This window comes from Penicillium griseofulvum (genome assembly GCF_001561935.1).
Source record: "Penicillium griseofulvum strain PG3 chromosome Unknown contig_80, whole genome shotgun sequence".
Taxonomy (NCBI): Eukaryota; Fungi; Ascomycota; class Eurotiomycetes; order Eurotiales; family Aspergillaceae; genus Penicillium; species Penicillium griseofulvum.
The window spans coordinates 2,624,864-2,646,255 of NW_024467471.1; the positions used below are offsets into that span (position 1 = coordinate 2,624,864).

At 49.0% G+C, this 21,392-nt stretch overlaps 9 protein-coding genes across 9 annotated transcripts; 5 read left to right on the plus strand and 4 right to left on the minus strand.

Annotated features, from left to right (window-relative positions):
- Nucleotides 1-139: 139 nt before the first annotated feature.
- PGRI_019820 (sulfite reductase subunit alpha) lies at nt 140-3,280 on the plus strand (the record flags this gene model as incomplete). Its single annotated transcript, XM_040789695.1, has 1 exon — nt 140-3,280. The coding sequence occupies one exon, from the start codon at nt 140-142 to the stop codon at nt 3,278-3,280; it is 3,141 nt and encodes a 1,046-aa protein (XP_040646648.1).
- A 294-nt stretch (nt 3,281-3,574) lies between these two features.
- On the minus strand, nt 3,575-4,876 carry PGRI_019830 (tRNA methyltransferase TRM7; the record flags this gene model as incomplete). The annotated part of the gene is made up of 1 exon (XM_040789696.1): nt 3,575-4,876. The coding sequence occupies one exon, from the start codon at nt 4,874-4,876 to the stop codon at nt 3,575-3,577; it is 1,302 nt and encodes a 433-aa protein (XP_040646649.1).
- Nucleotides 4,877-5,079: 203 nt separating this feature from the next.
- On the plus strand, nt 5,080-7,513 carry mak5 (ATP-dependent RNA helicase MAK5; the record flags this gene model as incomplete). Its single annotated transcript, XM_040789697.1, has 3 exons — nt 5,080-5,319; nt 5,383-6,579; nt 6,635-7,513. The coding sequence occupies 3 exons, from the start codon at nt 5,080-5,082 to the stop codon at nt 7,511-7,513; spliced, it is 2,316 nt and encodes a 771-aa protein (XP_040646650.1).
- A 307-nt stretch (nt 7,514-7,820) lies between these two features.
- On the plus strand, nt 7,821-9,302 carry PGRI_019850 (URC4/urg3 family protein; the record flags this gene model as incomplete). Its single annotated transcript, XM_040789698.1, has 4 exons — nt 7,821-7,976; nt 8,044-8,371; nt 8,427-8,600; nt 8,677-9,302. The coding sequence occupies 4 exons, from the start codon at nt 7,821-7,823 to the stop codon at nt 9,300-9,302; spliced, it is 1,284 nt and encodes a 427-aa protein (XP_040646651.1).
- Nucleotides 9,303-10,506: 1,204 nt separating this feature from the next.
- On the minus strand, nt 10,507-11,616 carry PGRI_019860 (uncharacterized protein; the record flags this gene model as incomplete). The annotated part of the gene is made up of 3 exons (XM_040789699.1): nt 10,507-10,767; nt 10,852-11,052; nt 11,404-11,616. The coding sequence occupies 3 exons, from the start codon at nt 11,614-11,616 to the stop codon at nt 10,507-10,509; spliced, it is 675 nt and encodes a 224-aa protein (XP_040646652.1).
- Nucleotides 11,617-12,332: 716 nt separating this feature from the next.
- Nucleotides 12,333-12,875, minus strand: PGRI_019870 (uncharacterized protein; the record flags this gene model as incomplete). The annotated part of the gene is made up of 1 exon (XM_040789700.1): nt 12,333-12,875. One exon carries the CDS (start codon nt 12,873-12,875, stop codon nt 12,333-12,335), a length of 543 nt encoding a protein of 180 aa, XP_040646653.1.
- Nucleotides 12,876-13,548: 673 nt separating this feature from the next.
- PGRI_019880 (PaaI family thioesterase) lies at nt 13,549-14,453 on the plus strand (the record flags this gene model as incomplete). Its single annotated transcript, XM_040789701.1, has 2 exons — nt 13,549-14,373; nt 14,427-14,453. The coding sequence occupies 2 exons, from the start codon at nt 13,549-13,551 to the stop codon at nt 14,451-14,453; spliced, it is 852 nt and encodes a 283-aa protein (XP_040646654.1).
- A 3,143-nt stretch (nt 14,454-17,596) lies between these two features.
- Nucleotides 17,597-19,082, plus strand: PGRI_019890 (uncharacterized protein; the record flags this gene model as incomplete). The annotated part of the gene is made up of 4 exons (XM_040789702.1): nt 17,597-17,619; nt 17,676-17,836; nt 17,973-18,601; nt 18,660-19,082. 4 exons carry the CDS (start codon nt 17,597-17,599, stop codon nt 19,080-19,082), a joined length of 1,236 nt encoding a protein of 411 aa, XP_040646655.1.
- Nucleotides 19,083-20,301: 1,219 nt separating this feature from the next.
- PGRI_019900 (uncharacterized protein) lies at nt 20,302-21,141 on the minus strand (the record flags this gene model as incomplete). Its single annotated transcript, XM_040789703.1, has 3 exons — nt 20,302-20,415; nt 20,463-20,906; nt 20,971-21,141. 3 exons carry the CDS (start codon nt 21,139-21,141, stop codon nt 20,302-20,304), a joined length of 729 nt encoding a protein of 242 aa, XP_040646656.1.
- Between the last annotated feature and the right edge of the window lie 251 nt (nt 21,142-21,392).

Consider the following 21,392-nt stretch of genomic DNA (forward strand, 5'->3'; position numbering starts at 1 on the left):
TAACCGCTTTGGGCAAGTTACCTGGGGGTTTTCTCTATAACCAAGCTATGAAGAGGGGAGATTCTCTTTCTCCCCCACCTTCTTCTTTGTTTCTATATTTCATAGATATCGGTCTTTTATCCGGTATCAAGAAGAAGTCATGGGCTCATCAGTTCCAGCTCTGTCGGCCTTGAATGGCCCGACCTATGTTACAGCCCAGACGCTCATCCAGCAAGTTGCGTACTTGTTGAGTGATAAGATCTTCTCATACTCGCCGGAGACTTTCGATCTTGATGCTGCCCTCAAGGAATGGACCTCCAAGGGTGAGACTAATGCCAATGGCGAGTCTCCCTCTATCAAGACTCTGGAAACCCGTCAAGGTGCCGGCAACATGGCCCTTGGCTACCTCTTCTCTCAGGACTTTGATCTGAAGAAGCGCCACATCCCCCAGGGTATTGTTGCTTCTTCGGCAACTCTTCCTTATATGCGCGCTGCATTGGAGCAGCTCTCTCTGCTCTACTCCGTCGCTAGCCCAGTCGCTGCACACGTCGCCGCCGTAGACTACGCCGGCGAGGATGGCCTCGTCTCTGACTATGCCTCCGCTCTTTCTCTGGCCGAAGACCTCGGTCTGGGTCTGGTCTCTAGCGGTTCCGCACACGAGTCCCAGCACATGGCTCTCTTCACGACGTTGCTCTCCTCTGTCCTCCCCTCGATTCACATCTATGATGGCGTTCGTGTTGGCCGTGATACTACCCGCATCATTGATGTTCTTGACAAGGATGGCCTGACTCGCACCTATGAGAACGTCCGCAAGACTCTGGATGAATCCCGCAATCGTCATCTCGACGCCCAAGGGAAGGTTTTGGATCTGCTGAAGAGCCTGAACGGCGAACTCGGAACCGACTACGGTGCTTTCGAGTACCACGGTCACTCCGAGCCGACTTCGGTCCTAATCGCCTTCGGCACTGTCGAGGCTACTCTCACTGCCCAAATCGCCCGCTCTCTCGCAAAGGATGGTGTCCGTGTCGGTGTTGTGAATGTCCGCGTCTACCGCCCCTTCATCGAGGAGGAGTTCCTGCGTGTTCTTCCCCAGTCCACAAAGACTGTCGCAGTCCTTGGCCAGGTCGCCTCTGAGCAGGCTGTTCAGGAAGATGGCGTCCACTCCGCCCTCTATGAAGATGTGCTTGCTTCTCTGACCTTCGCCACTGGCCGTGAACACAACCCGGGATGTGTTGAAATCAAATACCCTCGCTCCCAGCGTTGGGATCTCATCTCCACCGCGGCTGCATTCCAGCGCGTGTATGACCAGCCCATTCTCACCGTCAACGGTGAAACCAATGCTTCGCTGCAGCTATTGGACCCTGCCACGGTGCAGGAATACACTTTCTGGGATGTCGACACTTCTGTTACCGAGGCGGCTGCTCAGACTTTGAGCCAGGCCCTTGGCGCCGACTCCGCCAGCAACGTCACCATCAGCCAAACCCATGACAACCTCGTCCAGGGTGGTGCCATCCGTGTTGACATTCGCAAGAGCGCTAAGATTGTTGACGCGCCTTACGCAGTCACTGCTGCTGAGGTCTCTTACGTTGGCAACATTTCGCTGCTGAACGATGTTGATGTCCTGGCTTCTGTCAAGGACAACGCCAAGGTCATTGTGAATGCCCCAGGTATCAAGGATGAGGACTTGGAGAAGAAGCTTCCCGCTAGCTTTAAGCAAGCTGTTGCCCAGCGTGGCATCTCTGTCTTCGTTGTCGACTCCTCTTCTGTTGATGACTCCTCTCTGGACGCTCTTATCCTCCAGGCTTCGTTCGTGCGCGTCGCTCTGCCTGCTCAGGAGGCTCTGGCAACCAAGAAGCTATCCTCGATCACCGGAAATGCCGAGGCCTTGGACAACGTTACCAAGGATCTCGAGAAGTTACTCCGCCAGATCGAGGTTCCCGAGACCTGGAAGGAGCCTGAGGGCATCACCGAGGCAGTTCAGCTCCCCAAGGACATCATCGCCAACAGCTTTGTTTCGTTCGACAAGGACGAGTCCGAACCCCCCACTCTTCTCAAGGACTGGGAGACTGCTGCTCGAGGCCTTGCGTTCAAGGAAGCCTATGGCACCAAGGATGCCCTTCGCCCCGACCTTGCTCACAAGACTTTCACTGTCCATGTCAAGGAGAACCGCCGTCTCACCCCTACCACCTATGATCGTAACATCTTCCACATCGAGTTCGACCTCGGTGATACTGGTCTGAAGTACGACATTGGTGAGGCCCTCGGCATCCACGCGGAGAACGACCCCGAAGACATTATGAAGTTCATCGAGTTCTACGGCCTGGACCCCGACGCGATCGTCGAGGTTCCCAGCCGCGAGGACCCTGCCGTTTTGGAGAACCGCACTGTCTACCAGGCTCTGGTCCAGAATGTTGACATCTTTGGTCGCCCACCCAAGCGCTTCTACGAGGCTCTTGCCGAGTTCGCCTCTGATGAGAAGGAAAAGACCAACTTGCTCACCCTGGGTGGTCCCGACGGTGCCACCGAGTTCAAGCGCCGCGCCGAGGTTGACACCGTCACATTCGCCGACATCCTGCTCGAGTACCCCTCCGCTCACCCCGAATTCCATGACATCGTCCGCATCATCGGTCCCCTGAAGCGCCGTGAGTACTCGATCGCCTCGTGCCAGAAGGTGACCCCCACCTCAGTTGCCCTGATGATCGTCGCCGTGAACTGGGTCGACCCCAACGGTCGCGACCGTTTCGGTCTGGCCACCCGCTACTTGAGCCGCCTGCAACCCGGTTCCCCGATCACCGTCAGCGTCAAGTCCAGCGTCATGAAGCTGCCCCCCAAGTCCACCCAGCCTATTATCATGGCCGGTCTTGGTACTGGTTTGGCACCTTTCCGTGCCTTCGTCCAGCACCGCGCCCTCGAGAAGGCTCAGGGCAAGGAGATCGGCGCTGTCTTGCTGTACATGGGCTCTCGTCACCAGCGCGAGGAGTACTGCTACGGCGAGGAATGGGAGGCCTACCAGGAGGCTGGTGTGATCACTCTCCTTGGTGCTGCTTTCTCTCGTGATCAGCCTGAAAAGATCTATATCCAGGACCGTATGCGCCAGACCCTGCCCGAGATCATCCAAGCCTACATTCGTGAGGAGGGTGCATTCTACCTGTGCGGTCCCACTTGGCCCGTGCCCGATGTCACCGCTGTTCTGGAGGAGGCTATTGCCACCGAAGCCCGGAACAACGGCAAGAAGGTTGAGACTCGCAAGGAGATTGAGAAGCTCAAGGACGAGGAGCGCTATGTTTTGGAAGTCTATTAGACTCTGTTTCGTTTTTGCATGGCATGATTGTACGATTGGCATGTTTTTGCTTTTTATTCCCCCCTGTATTTAGATCCTCATTTCGGCTAGCCCACTGGCCTTGAGACACTTCAAAGATGCATTTAGAATTTCATGATCTTGAACAAAATCCTTCCTTTTGAAATCTAATTTAATGGAATGTATTTGGGTATCTGCTTCGAAGACAATGCCTTCCTAGCATGACCCGAAAATGCTATGTCGTGTCTAGGTCGTCTATACATACAACTTTTTTTTCTTGAAACTCATGCAACGTAACTATGAATTATGCCCAATGGGTCCATACTTGGTCTTTCCATACGCACCACCCCTTTCCTTCCTCAACTCCAATGCCCGACGGTATGGCGGTGCAGTGGGTGGCTGAACAGGATCCAGATTGACATAATCCGGGGGTAGAGTGTATGATGCATCAGAATCCCAAGCAGATAGATCACCACAAGCAATGAACGACGGAATCCACCGGTTCTCAACCGAGAACTTGTTAGACAGTTTCTGGGGTTGGGGCTGGTCTTGTGATGTTGTAGTTTGAAGATGACGGACTTCAGTGGAGTGATTGGGCGCAGGGCTACTAATCGCCGCGGGTTGCGTCAGGGTATCTCGGGCTTGTGTGTTCTGGTCGATCTGCTCGCGGACTTCCACGCCCACATTGCCATCTTCTGAGACGGGTACTGGAGCTGCGGCTCCGCCGAAGAGTGGATTTTTCAATGCGGCCATACCGACCACCCCGCTATTACTAACAGGTGGAATAAAGCCTTCACAGACCACGAATGCTTCCAAACTACTAGCGCGGCTACTGCGTGGCTTTGCGACACTGACGCGCTCAAAGACGGTCCGCAGCTGGGCGTAGAGAAGGTCGACATCGCGGCCGCGGAAGATCTTGGCGACGAATTTGCCGCCCGGTCGGAGAACGCCCATAGCAAGGTTTAGCGCCGCGTAGAGGAGTTGTGATTGAATATAAATGTCTAGGTCGTGTAGACCTGTTACATCGGGGGCACCGTCGGAAATGACTAGGTCGACGGGGTGAGGTTGTCTGATAGCCTCTGTGACTTGTGATGGAGAGTCGGAGGGGGTGGATGGTTGTTCGTATGCTTCTGGGTCCAGGGCGCGCAAAAGCAGAGGAATTGTAGAAGGGTGTGTAATATCAGCTTTGAGAGTTGTGATGCCTTCAAGCGGCGCCATGGGCTGCAGATCGATGGATACAATCTTGACATTTTTCCGAGGCTTTAATTCAGAGCTTGAAGAAGGCTCATCGCAGTCCATTTTATCATCGGCCGTTGTCTCTGCACCCTCCAATCCCTGTTGTTCTTTTCGCTTCTTCTCGAGCCATGCCCGCCGCCCGAAGCTTTCGCCTTTGATCAAGACACGACTGAGCACTTGACTCCAGCTTCCAGGTGCAGCGCACAAGTCCACCACTCTCGTCACATTGTCCGGGTTCTCGTGCTCGAATAAGTCAAATCGCTCGTCGATCTGGATAAGCTTGAAGGCGGAACGGGCGCGCCAATTTTGCTCCTTGGCAAGACGGTAATAAGCATCGCGCTTGTCCTTGGATGATTTACCCATCTTGAAAAACAGGCTGCCCAGACGCAATTGTCCTTCGTAGTCTGTCAAAGTGGGTTAATTTTGCGACGAACGTGGGGAACGAAAAGATAAGATTCCAAAGGCGGACTAAAATTTCTGCCGCTTTTTTTCTTTTCCCCGACAGCGTACTTCGATCACTTGTCAACCTGAACAGACTATAATACTGAAGGATTACTAAGTTCATAATGGGTCAAAAGAGAGCGCGCGACCCCAAAGCCCAGGCGGCTGAGGCAAACAAACGCAAGAAGGCAGTCAAGTCTGACGCAGGGTCAAAGGAGGATCATGGCTCTATCGCAGTCGACGACCTGAACTGGAAGGAAGTTGCTATGCCAGATCGAATGGACGATGCAGAGGGTTTCTTTGGTCTGGAAGAGATTGAAGGCGTGGAGATCATAAAACAGGGCGATGGAGGTGTTCAATTCAAGGTAGGAGTCTGCGTGCTGTGATCGATCGTGTTGATCAAAAGCTAATATATATGTTTGGTATAGGCCAAGTCTGGCAAGCCAACACAATCAATTCTCAAGCCCCGGTCTGAAGATGATGGGGACGAATGGGATGGTTTTAGTGACGAAGACTCGTCCGAAAAGTCTACTGCCACCGAGAAGGCTCCAGCTCAAACCGAAGTGAAGGAAGATAAGAAGTCAAAGAAGGACAAGAAGAAGGAGCAAAACAAAGCCAAGAAAGAAGAGCAAAAGTCCAAGCAGCAAAAGCCTAAGGAGCAGAAGCCTAAGGCGTCCAAACCTACTCAGGGCCAAAGCATCAAGGCCGGACTCGGATTCGCGGCTCTCGATGATATCGAAGAGGACGACAGTGTGGATGTGTCCGCCTGGGACGGTCTTAATCTTTCGCCCGAGATCTTTACGGCTCTTTCTAAAATGAAGTTTAGCTCCCCATCGGCCATTCAAAAGGCCAGTATTCCTGCCATTCTTGACGGGCACGATGTTGTTGGAAAGGCCTCTACAGGTTCCGGTAAAACATTGGCCTTCGGTATTCCGATTATCGAGCATTACTTGGACAAGAGAGGGAAACAGGAGGATCAATCCGACCAGGCTGAAAAGAACAAAACCCCAATTGCATTGATTCTATCTCCCACCCGAGAGCTGGCGCATCAGCTCGGAAAGCATATTGGAGAGCTCATTGCCAATTCCCCGGATACCAACGCACGCGTCGCTCTGATTACCGGTGGTATGTCTATCCAGAAGCAGCAAAGACAACTTGCCACAGCCGATATTGTCATTGGAACCCCCGGTCGAGTGTGGGAGATTCTAAGCACTGGAACGGGATTGATCCGCAAAATGCAGAAAATCCAGTTCCTGGTCGTTGACGAGGCGGATAGACTTCTCAGTGAAGGTCATTTCAAGGAGATGGAAGATATTCTTAATGCACTAGACAAGAAGCAGGCCGGAGATATTGCAGATATGGATCAGGAAGAGGAGGAGGAAGAGCGATCTCCAAGGCAGACTCTTGTCTTCTCGGCCACATTCCACAAGGATCTTCAACAAAAGCTAGCAGGTAAAAGCCGCTGGTCGGGTGATGATATGTTGGACAACAAAGCGTCTATGGAGTACCTTCTCAAGAAGCTGAATTTCCATGAAGAGAAGCCCAGGTTCATCGATGTGAATCCAGAGTCACAGATGGCCATCGGACTTAAGGAAGGAATTGTCGAATGCCCTGCTATGGAAAAGGTAAGACATTATATTTTCGAACCGCTCTATTACCGATGCTAATCCATATTATCAGGACCTCTATCTCTACTCAGTCCTTCTATACTATCCCAAGAACCGCACCCTTGTGTTCACAAACTCCATCTCCGCCGTCCGCCGCATCACTCAGCTTTTGCAAGCTCTTCAACTTCCTGTGTTCGCACTCCACTCAAACATGGCCCAGAAAGCCCGACTCCGTTCCATAGAACGTTTCTCATCTCCTACTGCCAACCCCAGCTCGATTCTTGTCGCTACCGACGTCGCTGCCCGTGGTTTGGATATCAAGGGTGTTAACTGCGTCATCCACTACCACGTTCCCCGCACAGCGGATGCCTACGTTCACCGATCGGGTCGTACTGCTCGTGCCGGTGAGTCCGGAAAGAGTATCCTTATCTGTGCTCCTGATGAGGTGGTCGGTGTTGCCCGTCTCGCCGGCAAGATCCATGCCAAGAAGGCGAGGAAGGCCGATGACCCCGAGGGGCCTAGCAAGAAGATTCCTCTCGAGTCTCTCGACATTGATCGCCGAGTAGTTGCTCGTCTTCGCCCCCGCATGGGTCTCGCCAAGAAAATCACTGACTCCACCATCGCCAAGGAGAAGGTCAACACCGAGGATAACTGGCTCCGTTCTGCGGCCGAAGATCTCGGCGTTGAATATGACAGTGACGAGTTCGATCAGTCTAAGGGTAGAGGCCGCGGTCGTGGCGGTGGCCGCGAGAGACGTGAAAAGGAGGCTAGTGAAACGAGCAAGAGCGAAATGGCCGGGCTTCGTGCCGAGCTCAAACAACTCCTTTCCCAACGAGTGAACATCGGTGTCAGCGAGAAGTATCTTACGGCCGGTCGCATTGACATTGATGCTCTTCTTCGTGGTGAGGGTAACGATGCTTTCCTTGGTCACCTTGACCCTCTCACATTCTAAGAATCTACTGAAGCATTTGTAAAAAGCATATTTAGTCTATACCAAATCTACTACTTTGACCCCCAAATCCTTCATAATCGGACTTCTCCGATATCAGATAAGAAGTATCAGACCAGCCGATAAGTGACAAAGAATACCCCCCTCAGCCCTTGGACTTACCATATCCAAGACAATATTGGCCCTAAATGTAACTAATTCAACTCCATATGCAACTATTTACATAAGTGCATATATTCCCCCGCCTTCCTGGCCCCGGAGTATTAAACCGCACTTTTCTTGATCTCCAGACTCCCCAATTCTCTCAAACATGGATCCCCAAATTGAAGAACTATTAGGCTTAGAAGCTGTCCGTACAAGAGCCCATGTGGTCCTCAAACTAGCCGAAGAAGGTCGTTTGAATCATTTCAACTACCACCCTGAACGCATGGAAGATGCCACCGACTACGTACTTAAACTGATTCAGGTAGGCGCTAGCCCATTACAACAATTCCAATTCCAAGCATTAAAAAAGCTCACATTATCTATCTCAGCGCGACTTCGGCCCTGACAAGTATCACCTAATTCCGCCCCATGGCCGCTGGCAGCATTTCGAAGTCGGCGGGGTTCCCCGCATAGCCACTCTACTGGCGGAATGGGATGAGGAGAAATGTGACACCACCGAAAAGACACGCAGACTGATAGATCTTTTCTTCGTCTCTGTCCTCTTGGATGCTGGCGCCGGAGACTTTTGGAAATTCAAGGAGGCACAAAGCGGTCTGACGCTCAATCGGAGCGAAGGTATCGCGGTTGCGGCCCTACACATGTTCCTAAACGGCGACTTTGCTGGCCCAGAATCGTCGGTGAAACACACCGCAAATGGTAAGCATTTGCTCTTATTGAATGCGGTAGCGGTATTTTCTAACACTCGTACTAGGCGATGCATTGCGAAATATAAATGTAGACATCCTATCCCGTGGACTCCAGGTCGACGATGGCAATCCCATGATCGGAGTACCTGCACGTGCGGACATCCTCCGTAAACTCGGCGAGTCTTTGGTGAACTTGAAAGATATCTTTGGTCCCTCTGGCCGTCCCGGTAACCTTGTTGGTAAGTTCATACCAACCATGAAGTCTAGTTAACTCGACATCGTTTCATCAAATAACTAACTACTTCACACATGCAGATTACCTCATTGCCAAGTCGAATGATGGAAAGCTCGATTACAAGGATCTCTGGACCGTGCTGCAGCGCCTCCTAATCCCCATCTGGCCGTCTGACCGCACTCACGTGAACGGACAGCCTATCGGCGATGCATGGCCCTTGCGGGCACTTGAGCAGCAGGCTGGATCGGAGTCGAAACCTTACTCCAACATCCAACCGTTCCATAAGCTGACACAATGGCTAGCGTACTCATTGATGGTGCCATTCTCTCGTCTGCTCTCGGTCTCATGGTCAAATACCGAGCTAGGAACTGGTCTGCCAGAGTACCGCAACGGAGGAATGCTTGTCGATATGGGAGTTCTAGAGTTGAAGCCCGAGGCACTACAGCGGGGATTGAGCCTTTCGGGTGGTAGCCTGCCTTCGTTTGGTGCCGGGGATGATGAGATTGTGGAATGGCGAGCGATGACCGTTGCCCTTCTCGACGTCCTGCATAAGAAGATCCTCGCTCGCTTGGATGGTATCGAATTAAGTCTACCTCAGGTGCTGGAGGCGGGTTCTTGGAAAGCGGGTCGTGAGCTCGCAGCGGCTAAACGTCCGGAGACGAAGTGTAGCCCTATCTTGAACTTCGGCGATGGCACCTTGTTCTAGAAGACGTGTTGTTAGTATTCAGTACCTAATGCATGAATAGCCTTTTCGAATGGAGTCTTTAGATGTATTCGGGCTTTCTACAACCAGTATGTAGATTAGATGTAATATGGATTGAATTTCAATACTTACTGTAGGCCACAGCATTAATCTCTACTTTATTCGATGTCGTCTGGTTCCAGATACTCGGTCACTCACTCTCCTAGAGTAGAACGACGTATGGGTGATAGAGCAGTCCAGTATTTCTAGCCTGATATGCTTGCTGTGAGTTTATGGGACGTTGAAGAGATCAAAGACCAGAAATTCGCAGGCAAGCTACACTACTTGGTGAAGTGGACATGGTGGCCCTCGGAATACAAGCATCGGATCTCCGAAGAAGCAATGGCAAATGGCCCTCGAATCACTGTAAAAGACAAGACTCATACCCCTACCAATAAGCAAGTAATTGATGAGAATGACTGGATGAATGCCAGTGATGACTAGGATAGGTAAGGGCTTAGACAAGGCTTACTGGGTCTTGACAATTGTCATAATGAAGTGTAATTGTGGACTAGAATACAGGATTAAGATTGGGGTGCCCCAAAAAACATCAAAGGAAATACATAAAATTGCGAATGTAAATTCATAATGAATGGGCGCTTCGGGCACCGCTGTGCACATAAGCAAATCCAGGGAGATGTCCAGATAGGTACCGCTGCCCTTTCCGGATCCAGATAATGCGTGGTGAATTGTGTAGTAGTTAGGATCATCTGGGTTTGCTGAAAAGGGGAAACGGCCTCAATGCACCAGAGGGGCTGCAGGTGGTGGTGTCCCAGCCAGAAGGAGGGAAGCAGGCCCCATCCATCTTGGGATCAGAGGAGAGTCAATTGATGGAAAATCTGATGAGATAAGGAGGAGAATATCAGATAGAATTGAGTGGATGATGATAATGATTTTGACAGAAGAGGAGACGACAAGAATAAATGCTATCGTATGAAAACACAACACTCCTTCCGCGGAGTTCACCCCCAATGAGGAATGCCCTGTCCGCGACAGCCTCCCACTATCATCACAAAAGGAAAAGGAGACACGGCGTAGTTCGTCCTTCTTGACGCGGCCTTTGTAGCTTCCTGCTTGCCCGAGTTGGCGATGCCCGAGCTCGGCGGAGGTAGTGACGTAACTGAGTCATTGCCCTTCGTATCGTACTGGGTTTGGCTCGTCGGTGGGCTCAATTAAAGGTATATTTAGCAGTGAACGTGTAACCCGTCTGCTGGTCGTCCCGCTTGATAAGCATATCATCAGGGCTCCACGTGATACCCAGCTCTTGTTTCCCCTTCATCAGTCCCAAAAGATTGAACCTGTTTCCTGGTTTGTACTCGGCATGGACCATCAATTCATAGCGGGATCCGTCTGGTTTCATAATCGGAAGAAAGATATCTCCTTGGCCTTCCGCCTTAGCTTCTTGGCCTGTGCCGGAGTCCCATCCAGTCTATCCCGCGTCGAAGTTCGCCGTTGTGTCCTTTCCGATAACTTGCCACTGTAGTGTCTTGTCTTCCTTGGGCTAAATCCTCACAGCTTCCGAGAGAAAGGGGAATGGGGCATATGGGAACTTTGAAGACATATCCTTGTGCACATCAGGCATATCAGCGACTTGAGTAGCAGAAGCCATGTTGTAGAGTGTGCGGAAGGCCGAAACAGCCCCGTGCCAAGCGGCAACTAACTCTTCATCGTTCATAAGGCGCATTCGCAGAGAGGCTTCCATCGCCAAGCGGCCCTAGTCCTTGCGGGTATCGCGGGTGCCACGTACAATACAAGGAACACCGATGAGCACCCAGTTGTTATAATTGGTATATATGTTCTATAAACGGCGCATAACGTCAGCAACCCAGTTACATACGAGAATAAATCGATAGGGACTCACCGTTACAATGCGCGTGCCAGATAGATAATGCAGGTGACAATGGTTGTCGACCAAGTTGTCAAAGCTGGTAATTAGGCCACGGACAACCACTGCAACTTCGCTCTGGGAGCTGAAAATGGGCTTCGTTGACATCGGCGTCCTGCCCGAGGGTCACACCAAAACATTGTTGGTACTACCAAAGCCATAATTGCCATCTGCTCGTACCGCTTCCTTGCCGGGATGAAAGCCAGAGCCACTGAGGTCACAGAAGTCGTTTTGTAATTCCTTGAGGGGGGTCTTCACGGTCATAACGACCTCTACCACCTCCAGCGAGACATCTTTGACTCGAGTGAGGAAGGCAAGCGTGTCCGCCGCAGAGACAGGCATCGAGGCAGGCACAAAGGCAGGTATAACAGCGGCGAGCGCGGAGGTCATCATCTGCGTACTCAACCAGTCGTGGGATGAATGAAGCTCGGTTTATGAAACATTCTCCCAAGATTGGCTCGGCATTGACGTTTGAAGCCGTCGTATCGTATTGTACCGTATTGTCGTATTGCGGACGTATAACTCTGTGCTCCGGTGGCTTTGTGCTTCTTCCGACATCAGATGATTTGTCGGCCACTCCTGCCTTTCGAGATCGCTGGTATCGTAGGGTCAAATGGCGGAGGCGAATGAGAATTATGTTCATCGGTGATCATCTCAACTCAGAACAAATATATATGATCAACACGGCAGAACAACTCACACGAGCTGCCCCTGGCCGGACTGAAACAGCAAACAGTCCATGCCACCGCCGGTCCAAATCATACAACATATATCGCCACCACCCAGGGATACTCAAACAAAAGGCCCCCACTCCCCCTCCCCCTTTATCATAGCATCTGTGCCCCACCACGCTTAAGGTCAGCCGTGGTGGGGCGGAGCAAGGCCGAGGAACGCCAATGAGGGAGGAAGCACCACTCTCCTCATCAGCACCTGGATGATGAAAAGATGAGTTAGCAATGAAGGTGAAGTGAGTCCAAAATGAAGCTGAGACTGAAGCTGAGACTGAAGCGAGACTGAAGTGAGAGTGAACTGAAGCTGACTGCTGTATAGGAGAAAAGCATAGGTGAGATGTATATACCTTGCAATTGAGTAAGTAAGTATTTACTCCCCTACGCCTCATCCAGGGAAGCGTCCTCGTCGCCGTCCCTAGACTCATCAGCGATGTCCTCTATCTCCTCCACCCATGGGGTGTCGGAATCATAACCTTCGCCCTCCCCGTGGGCGTCCTCATCAGGAGTGGCCATCGCGAGGATGTCATCCAAGGCCGCCTCCAGGGCCTCCAGGTAGCCTGGAGGGAACCGGCGCCGGGGCTGGTCCTCCCCCTCCGCCCACTCATCACCCGAGAGCTCCCCGAGGGCCCCATCCTCATCAGAGTCCTCTTCCTCAGAGAGGAAGTGCTCGTCGTGGGTGGGGATCTCGGGGGCGGTAACCTCGTTCTCATCGGGTTCGGGTTGCTCGGGGTCCCAATTGTCAATTTGGGCCTGCCGCCAGTTGCTCCCGGCTCGGGGGGCGAAAAGGTTGATGATGATCTGGGAGGCATTGACCCCGCCAGATTGGTAGAGGATGGTGGGGGCGTTGTCTACGCCCTCACCAGAGGAGTTGCTGGAGTTGCTGGTGGTGTCCCAGCCGAAAGAGAGGTAAGCCTCATCCATCTTGATCAGTGGAGAGGCAATTGATAAGAATCTGAAAGAATAAAGAGAAGAATGTCAGACGAAATTGGATGGATAATGATGATGGGTTTGGGAGAAGAGGAGAGAACAAGAGAGTGGCATTGAACGAAAACCAACACTCCTTCCGCGCACACCCCCAACGAGGAAGGACCGCGCCGCGGCAACCACCCAATATCATACTACAATGATACACTACAGCATACTACGATCTACAACCTTCCTCCGTTCAAATATGCTGAAGTATGATCTTATATTTATATAGATCTACATCGTCTTGGCATTCTCGGCATACCGAACTATATCTCTTGGCATTCGGTCCGATCATCGGCTGTTCCAAGGCTTTGAGCCCCACTGTTTGGGTCCAGGAGAAAAATCGGCTTTAAGAAAAACAGGGCCAATTCAGGTGGGTGGCGGGTCTCTGCTTAAATTGCAGGTCAATCCTCCTTTCATCGTCATTGCAGATTTCCAAGTGGTGATATACTCCGATATCACCTAACCCTAGTACAAAGTCAAGTACTAGGCAGATCGTCAAACTCAAAAGAGCCGACCGAGTAATTTGAGCCTATCTTGCAGTATGTACCCCGGTCGGCACTTAAACAAGCCCCTCTAACATGCATGAACAGTGTCAATATCGGTTTCATATATACTTCCCAGAATGTCAAACATTTCACAAACAGCACGTCGGCTCTTCCGACCGCAAACTCTTTCAGCATTTAGGACATACTCGCCCGCAGCGCCAATTGCGCGTCTTCACCAACAAGGCGCAACACGGTCGGCAGTGGTTCATGACCAAGCACTTCCTAGTCAAACAGAAACACACCCATTCCTTTCTCAGGCACAAACACAACCACACCATGAATCAACAGCCCTCGACACTCTCGTTTCCCAAATCCCACTCGTCCAAACACTCCGCGAAACCCACAGCACCTACAAGGAAACCCGTCCCCATCTCGCAATCCCAGCACCCATCCGACAGCACCACTTTGTGGGTGGAAGCTTGGCTGGACCAGGCAAGCTTGCATTCGCACCATACATGTGGCTATCGACTGGCAAATCTGGACAAGCCGAAAGTGATGAGCAAACCAGCAACGTCGTCTCAGTCTTCCATATCGGCCAGAATCTCTGTGGTCACCCTGGCTTTGTCCACGGTGGTCTTCTCACTGTTCTCTTTGATGAGGTGTTTGCTCGCTGTGTCTCTGCAGCCTTCCCCAGCGGGCTGGGTATGACGGCTAATCTCAATGTGGATTTCCGAAAGCCAGCTCTCCCTGACCGGATGTATGTGCTGCGTACAAAGACGACCAAGGTTGAGGGCAGGAAGGCTTGGGTTGAAGGTCAAATGACTTATCTTCCTTTGACCTTGCCACTGTCTGCGGACTCGCATAGCATCGTTTCTGATGCTAGCCTGCTGCGGGAGGACAGTGAAGGTGCAGTAATGGTTGCTGAGGCTAAGGCTTTGTTTATTGAGCCTAAATTTGCGGATGTGAGTTATCCTTTTGTTCTATCTACATGAAATGTGGCTAACAAATTTCACAGTCTATGGTGTCGATTTATTCGAACTAGAGTGTGTTGTCAAAAGTTGATATATCCCCAATTTATATAGATTTATAGAGTTATAGAGTTATAGAGTTATGGAGTTATGGAGTTACAGGTAGAGTTATAGATTACAAATTAATCGGCTGCTTATGCAGCCTTGTGATGTCTTTCCAGTGGTCTTTTCAGAGGTCCTTTCAAAGGTCTTCTCAGATATCATTCTGTTTAGGTGTTTTGGTAGTTTTATAGATCGCCTGGAAAAACTTGCAAAAAAGAAGGCTTTGTGATATGGACTTTTTTAAGTATAATCTTTGACTTTTGATTGTTAGAATATATTTCTTATATTTTTTTTGACCGATCTATTTAAATGGTTGAGGATTTACTAGAATATGGTGATTTCCCAAGATTCACACCATGATCTATGTTATTCTAGATACCTCGAAATCAAAGTTGCCCACCGCCTACTGTGGACGGGCAAATGTCGCATTTTAGTAACTAAAGCTTGCCTAGTAGTTACATATGTAGTTAGTTACCTAGGTAGTTAGCCCTGGATACCCGGTTATATAATCGAGATCGCCGCGAATTGTATGGGTCAATGTCCGGGTTTACTGTTTGTCTGGCTTTGGGGGGTCCTAGGGGGCAGAATGGGGAAGGATATAAATTATCCCCGGCTCCCCCTCTTTTCCATTCCTTTAGTTATTGGAGGATTGAGGTTTAGTTACGTGCCTGCGTGCCAACTGCAGGCCCATGGGGTCTTTGTCAAGTAGTCCGTCTTTGTTCTAGATTGTGATTTGCGTTATTAGCCATCCACAGTATCTTTCTTTCGAGTATTCCCGAGCTGTAACCCATAGAAAATGATATTGAAAACTAACTGCCAGGAAGGAGTGACTAACCACTAGCGTGGTGCTATTAACCTCCCACGACAGCCCAGCCGAGAACGGAAGCTAATGCATGCACGCCACCAATAACCTTAGCAGTAATACTATGTAATACCAGTCATTAATAATAGTCAATTTTTAGTAGTTATGCATCTCGCAGCTTTTCATATATTTAATTAACTGTATTCCTTTGAAATAATACCATATAATATTGGTGGCATGCATGCATTAGCTTCCGTTCTCGGCCGGGCCGTCGTGGCTAGGTACTGAAATCGCGAAGCTAACAGTGATAGAATAATACAAGCCGCCCTAGGCTATAATAAGGAACCATGGTTTTTGTTATGGTCTAGTGGTATAATCCATCTTTGCGTATTGCGCTGACAAAGAGTAGAGCCGGTTAGGTATGAGCAACACAAAATGGTGGTGCAAATTAACTGCATCTTTCTTCTTGAATCCCTGTGTACATTGATGCATTTGTTCGTATGTTGAAGAAGCATAGCATACCCATAAAGAGGCGGTCAATAAAATACCATGTCATGCTTTTCTATCATTTTACGCATCATATATATGCGTCGATATCTATACGTAACGACATATGGACTCCGCTTTGGTCTTCACAATTACGTGGTCAGCAATTGGAAACGTTGTTTGCACCCCTATTGGAACATATCTGCCATGTTTACGCCATGCACAGGTACGCGTGGGTACTTCTTCATGATGTGGAGCACTCTTGGGCCCTTGAGGCTAACCTCTACCAATACAAGCAGTTGAGCCGTCGTCATAGCACAGGACGAAGAGAAAGGAGAGAAGGCGTTTATGTACTTCAACTACAGTTCATCTCATTGACTGTTTTATTTGTAAAACAATCCTATGTCTATTTACGCAGAGATAGCTTGATAGTGAAGGGAAACAAAGATGGCATCTCAACCAGGATATTTTAGAAATGTGGTAACTAGCCAGTAAACCAAGATAGAGCTTTATAATATCTCCTAAATCAAACACCAGAAGCACGCTATCTCCATGCTTTCCATAATACGGATAGCTTCCTAGCAACGCCGTCGCCATTGGGTATTGCGATCCTTGACGGGGTAATCCCAGAATTCAGACGCACGCGTTCACAAATCTGAGCCATTTGCGTCATCCGTAAAAATTTTCTCCAAAACGTCTACACACAAGAAAGAAAGGGGTCCTCTCGTCAGCTTGTCAGTGTCATAAAATTGCACGAAATATTTCCATGCATATCTTTGTGATGTGTTCATTCCTAACCTATTCGGTATCTTTGGTTATGATAGTTCCTTCAGAAATTGTTTCACTCATGTAAACTGGTTCCAAATTATGTACATTATAGAGCGCAATCGAACATATCATTTGAGGGGTTAGGAAATGGCTAGCTGAACTGCCTGACTACGTGGATCTGACTGGTTAATTTTGTGTAGATCCCCAAACTGCAGATATGTATTGCATCGCTTCTAACATATCTTATGCATAATAATCCTCCAAGACACTTTACCACAACACTTCGTGCTTACCTAGTCGTAAGCGGTTATGTAATAGATACATTATGATGATACATTATAGTCTGGCGCTATTACAAGTAAACTCTATGTTAGAACTAATCAGGACCTATATACCTGTGTCGGTGATACCTAATTCAATTCGAAGAGCATTCTCAGTGCATTGATGCAGTATTTAGTTGTCTAATAAAGAAGGGTTATATTATTAGATGCATTTCTCATTAGGTTGTTCAACGCCATAGTTGCTAGATTACGGCATGGTATAAAATTATCTGCTTTTGCTAAACTAATACATAGACGAGCTGTAAAATGATATAATACGTTATACCAGTCTCAAGGACCTACAGTCCTGCAGCTACAGCGGGACCTAGGGCAGGTCAAAGTTTAGGAATTAGTCCAGTTGCCTTTTGCCACATCTGCTGGTCTCACCGAAACGCAGTCCGCATGGAGCTGTACAATGAGGGAAAATGCAGATCCAGTCACAAGAGCAGCTGCAGCTGAAAGAACACACGTCAGGCCATCTGAAGATCCGTGATGGTACGCACAAAGGCAAGCACAGGGAGCGCGCCTTTCTCCAACCACCTTGGCGCATAGGTAGAGAGCCATATCCGCATCTCTTTCTTATAAAAGCCTATAGACATACCACCCCAATCGAATATTGGTTTCGAACTCCGCGAAATTTACTCTTATCATCACCTAAGCTGCTTCCATCATTGAGACAAGTCTCAGGTTACATTTACCTTGTCATCTGGAAACATTACGTGATCGGCAATCTGCCAGTATGTCTACTGAGAATAAAGAACAGTACGCAAAAGTGTTTCTTTAGGACAATCCCACACCTTTGCTTACGTGCCCAATAGCCAGAATCCTTCCGACAACTTGACAAAAGATGTTCTGAAAGAGATATCTCATACTCCTACCATCTGTCGCAACACATGGTTTGCTCCCTTTCAAGTCAACCAAGTGGAAGGCAGACCAAGCAGCGTCACCTTAGGGGCCGAAGGCAACCAGCCTCCACCTGGTAAGTATATCTTTTAACCTCCGAGTCTTCCAAACTGGGAAAGAAAAACATGCTAATTGCAATTGGGCAAACTAAGGTTTTGAATTCGCGGAACACTCATATCTGGGTGACCAAATTAAGCTGATTGACGATAAAGGAGTGGAAATCCAGGCCTCGAACCTGCCAATCACCACTCTTGGTTCTGGTCCTGGAGACAACACTCTATCTCTGACATATGGCCAAATCTCATCTTTGGCAGGAGACTTCTACGGCACTTCAGACCCAATCAGTGATGGGTCTAACGACGAGGAACGCCGCCGCCGTTTCATGAGTGCATTGAATACCCTGATCAACAACCCTCAAGACCAGCCAAAGGATGCACGAAACTTGCTCGAGTACCTACAGAAGGAGATAGACGCCGTCAAAAATGCCGTAGCCAAAGGATTGGATCCGTCCACGGTATACAAGGGGGGTGAAGTCGTTGACAACGGATGGTTGCAATACCTGACCTTGGGTCGAAAGTACCCGAAATTTATAAGTTACGCCGGTCTCGCCGTCATCAACTGGGACCATTTCGGAGATGATGCTCGGGTTGTGTACAAGACTGGCCATCTAGCGGCCATCAAGCACGCCGCTAGTAGCACCTCCAAAGATGCTCTGTTCCAAGCTTATTCAATGAATGCATTTGCGGACCATTTTCTGCAAGATCTGTTTTCCGCAGGTCATCTTCGGACCCCGCGCCGTCAGCTCCACGGTCACTTTACAGTAACCGATAAATGTGCCCAGGTAATAACTTTTCCAAACTTTCAACAATGCTACGGGAAAACAATACTAACCAGCTTAGTACATGCATGATGAAGACTGTGCTCTCGGGCTACAGGTCACCAACGAGGACAACCATTCGTGGACTGTTTACGGGGATAGACGTCTGTTAGACAAGGTCAACAACGAGAACCTCATCAAATGTCTGGATGCTGTACAGACTTCCGCGCAAGAAGTCTATCAAGCATGGAAGAATCAGACAGTGCTCAACCCCGACGATTTTGGAGCGTGGCGCAAGGTACCGACCAAGGCATCCGCCCTAAGTACCAAGCAGCCTCTGGCCCCGTTGTTCCTGTTGGGACCTAGTGGCACCTTTGCCGACCTCCAGCGTCGAGACGATTTGAACGATAGGAGAACTTGGAAATACATCACGAACTGGACAGTGGCCGGGACTTTGATTAAACTAACCGGAAACAAGCGCTGGAAGTATCCGATGCAGATGTAAGAAGAGACACTCAGCAGCAGCATTTTGGGCCACAGCCCCGTGAGCTCCGCGCGGAGCACTAGTATGGAACTTGCAGGGTATGGATGCTCCCTTTTCCAACTGGAAGTTCTTGGATTGACGCGTGACAGGATTTTTCTGATTTTATTTATCTTTTCTCAATATAAAACACACAGCATAAGGTGTGCGTTAGGGCCGGAAACAACGGGATTCAACACTATATGGAGGAAAGGCGGTCCGCGGTAGCAGAGGAAGATGTTTTCTGCCTTGGGATCTATTTAACATCATCTCGGTCAGATTGCTTAGGCCTATCCCATGGGGAAGGGGGAGGGAGGAGTCACGGTGACTCGGATTAGGGCTTTGCATATTTATATGGGAACATAAAAGTTGGGCCCACAGCCACTCGCTTTAATTTTCAGACGTCCACTCATTTTTGTAGTTGGCGTCTTAAAATAGCGAGCGCTTCTAGCTCTTTGCAATACACACTCGTCCTACTCTTTTGCTCCATACTACGTATAGTAAGCTCTTGGTGTTGAGTTATTTTCAGTCCTTGTTCAATAGTTATAAGCCCGGCTAGTCTAAGTCTCCGTATGTAATTATATTATGTTGAACGAAAAGAACTTAAGATGACTTGATACTTTACTATACGTAGTATGGAGTAGACTGCGGCATATCCGCTCCAATGGATATCAGGTCCATATCTAAACCCGCACTTTGCGGATATGGATTATGGATATCCACGGATATTGCAGATTATGCCGCAGTCTACTGACACTCCTCAGCCCATATACGGAGTACTGGAGACTACTTCGGACCTGAGATCATGACAACTTATCCACCATATTCGGCTTTACATGTCCAAAGCCAATCTGATATAGAGTTCGTTGAATACCAGTCCAGTCCTACTGAGGGGAATATTTAGGTCAAAAGCAGGAAGCCTGACTTATGTTGGGGCAGTCCTTATGATCCTAGCTCTTGTAGTTGATCCATTTGCATAGCAAATTATGGCCTTCCCTTCACGAACCGTTGTATTAAATGCCACTGTATTTGTCCAAACCTCACAGCAATCCATCTCCACACAGAGAATGAGTTTGCATCTGTGCGCAGCATGAATGGACTGGCAGATAAATTGAAGAAAATACCCGCTGTAATGGTACAGGATGAAGGGCCACTTTCACTCAGGGGAAAGTAAGCGTATAAAGATATATAATGCAGAGCGAAGTCACAGGTTCACAAAATCAAACACAATCCTCCCACATATATATTCCCCCTTCGTCATAACCACAATTCGACGAGAGAAGTATCGCTCACCACCAAACATCTCAAACCCCCAAATCTGTAAGAATTAGTTTCTACACCAAACCAAAAATATATTACACTCACCTGCTCAGCCGTCCATTCAGCCTTAACATTCCTCTCAAAGGTATGCACCCAAAGTCCAAGACCAGGATTACTGCAATCCTCAACTATAAAACCCGCAAATTTACTGCCATCGGCCTCGATCTCACCTCGTAGGAATAACTTAATCTTCGAAGTTGCATTCTCCGTCTGGATTTTGAACTCAGGTCTTATACTTCCATCTGCATCAGTAACACCGCGAACGAATTCACTCTGTCCTTGGATCTGGCCGAAGAAGTAATCCTCGTGGTGTAATATTTTCCAATCCAAAATGCGCTCTTCTTTAGTTGGGGCTAGACTTGCTGTTGATGTTTGGAGGAAATCGATGTTTGTTGATAGACTTGTTGTGGATGGTGTTGGGTATTGAGTGATTTGGATGTGTATTGTTGCGAAGCCGAATGCTTTGCGGAGTAACCATGGTACTTTTTGCTGTGGGTGGTTATTAGATTGGAATTTGGGATAAGAATAGAAATATAAATAGTAGAGAGCGGACCAGTTTTAGAATAGGGTCTGTTTCGCTGGACAGATCTTTGTTCTGTAGATAGTGAGATGATTGGAATATATCTTCCAAGGAGGATAGCGTGTTTACCAGGACCCAGTGGCCGCTTAGAGATTCGATGGTGATCTCTTGAGGAGCAGCCATAGCATAAGGGGTCCATTCCATCCAAAAGGGAATGCGATGAATATATGCTGCGCCTTGAGGTCGGAGGAATGAGAGAAAGCTACTCTATTTAATGGGGCAATTGAGCTCTACATCAATAGTCTTTGTGTAACAGGACTTTCATACAAAATGATACCCCAACACTCGATGTAGCCATACGGACTATAAATCCTACATCACTAAACAAACGAAATTTCAGTAGAAAGTGAATCATTGCTATCTAATAACACTATCGTAACGAACACCCGCCATGA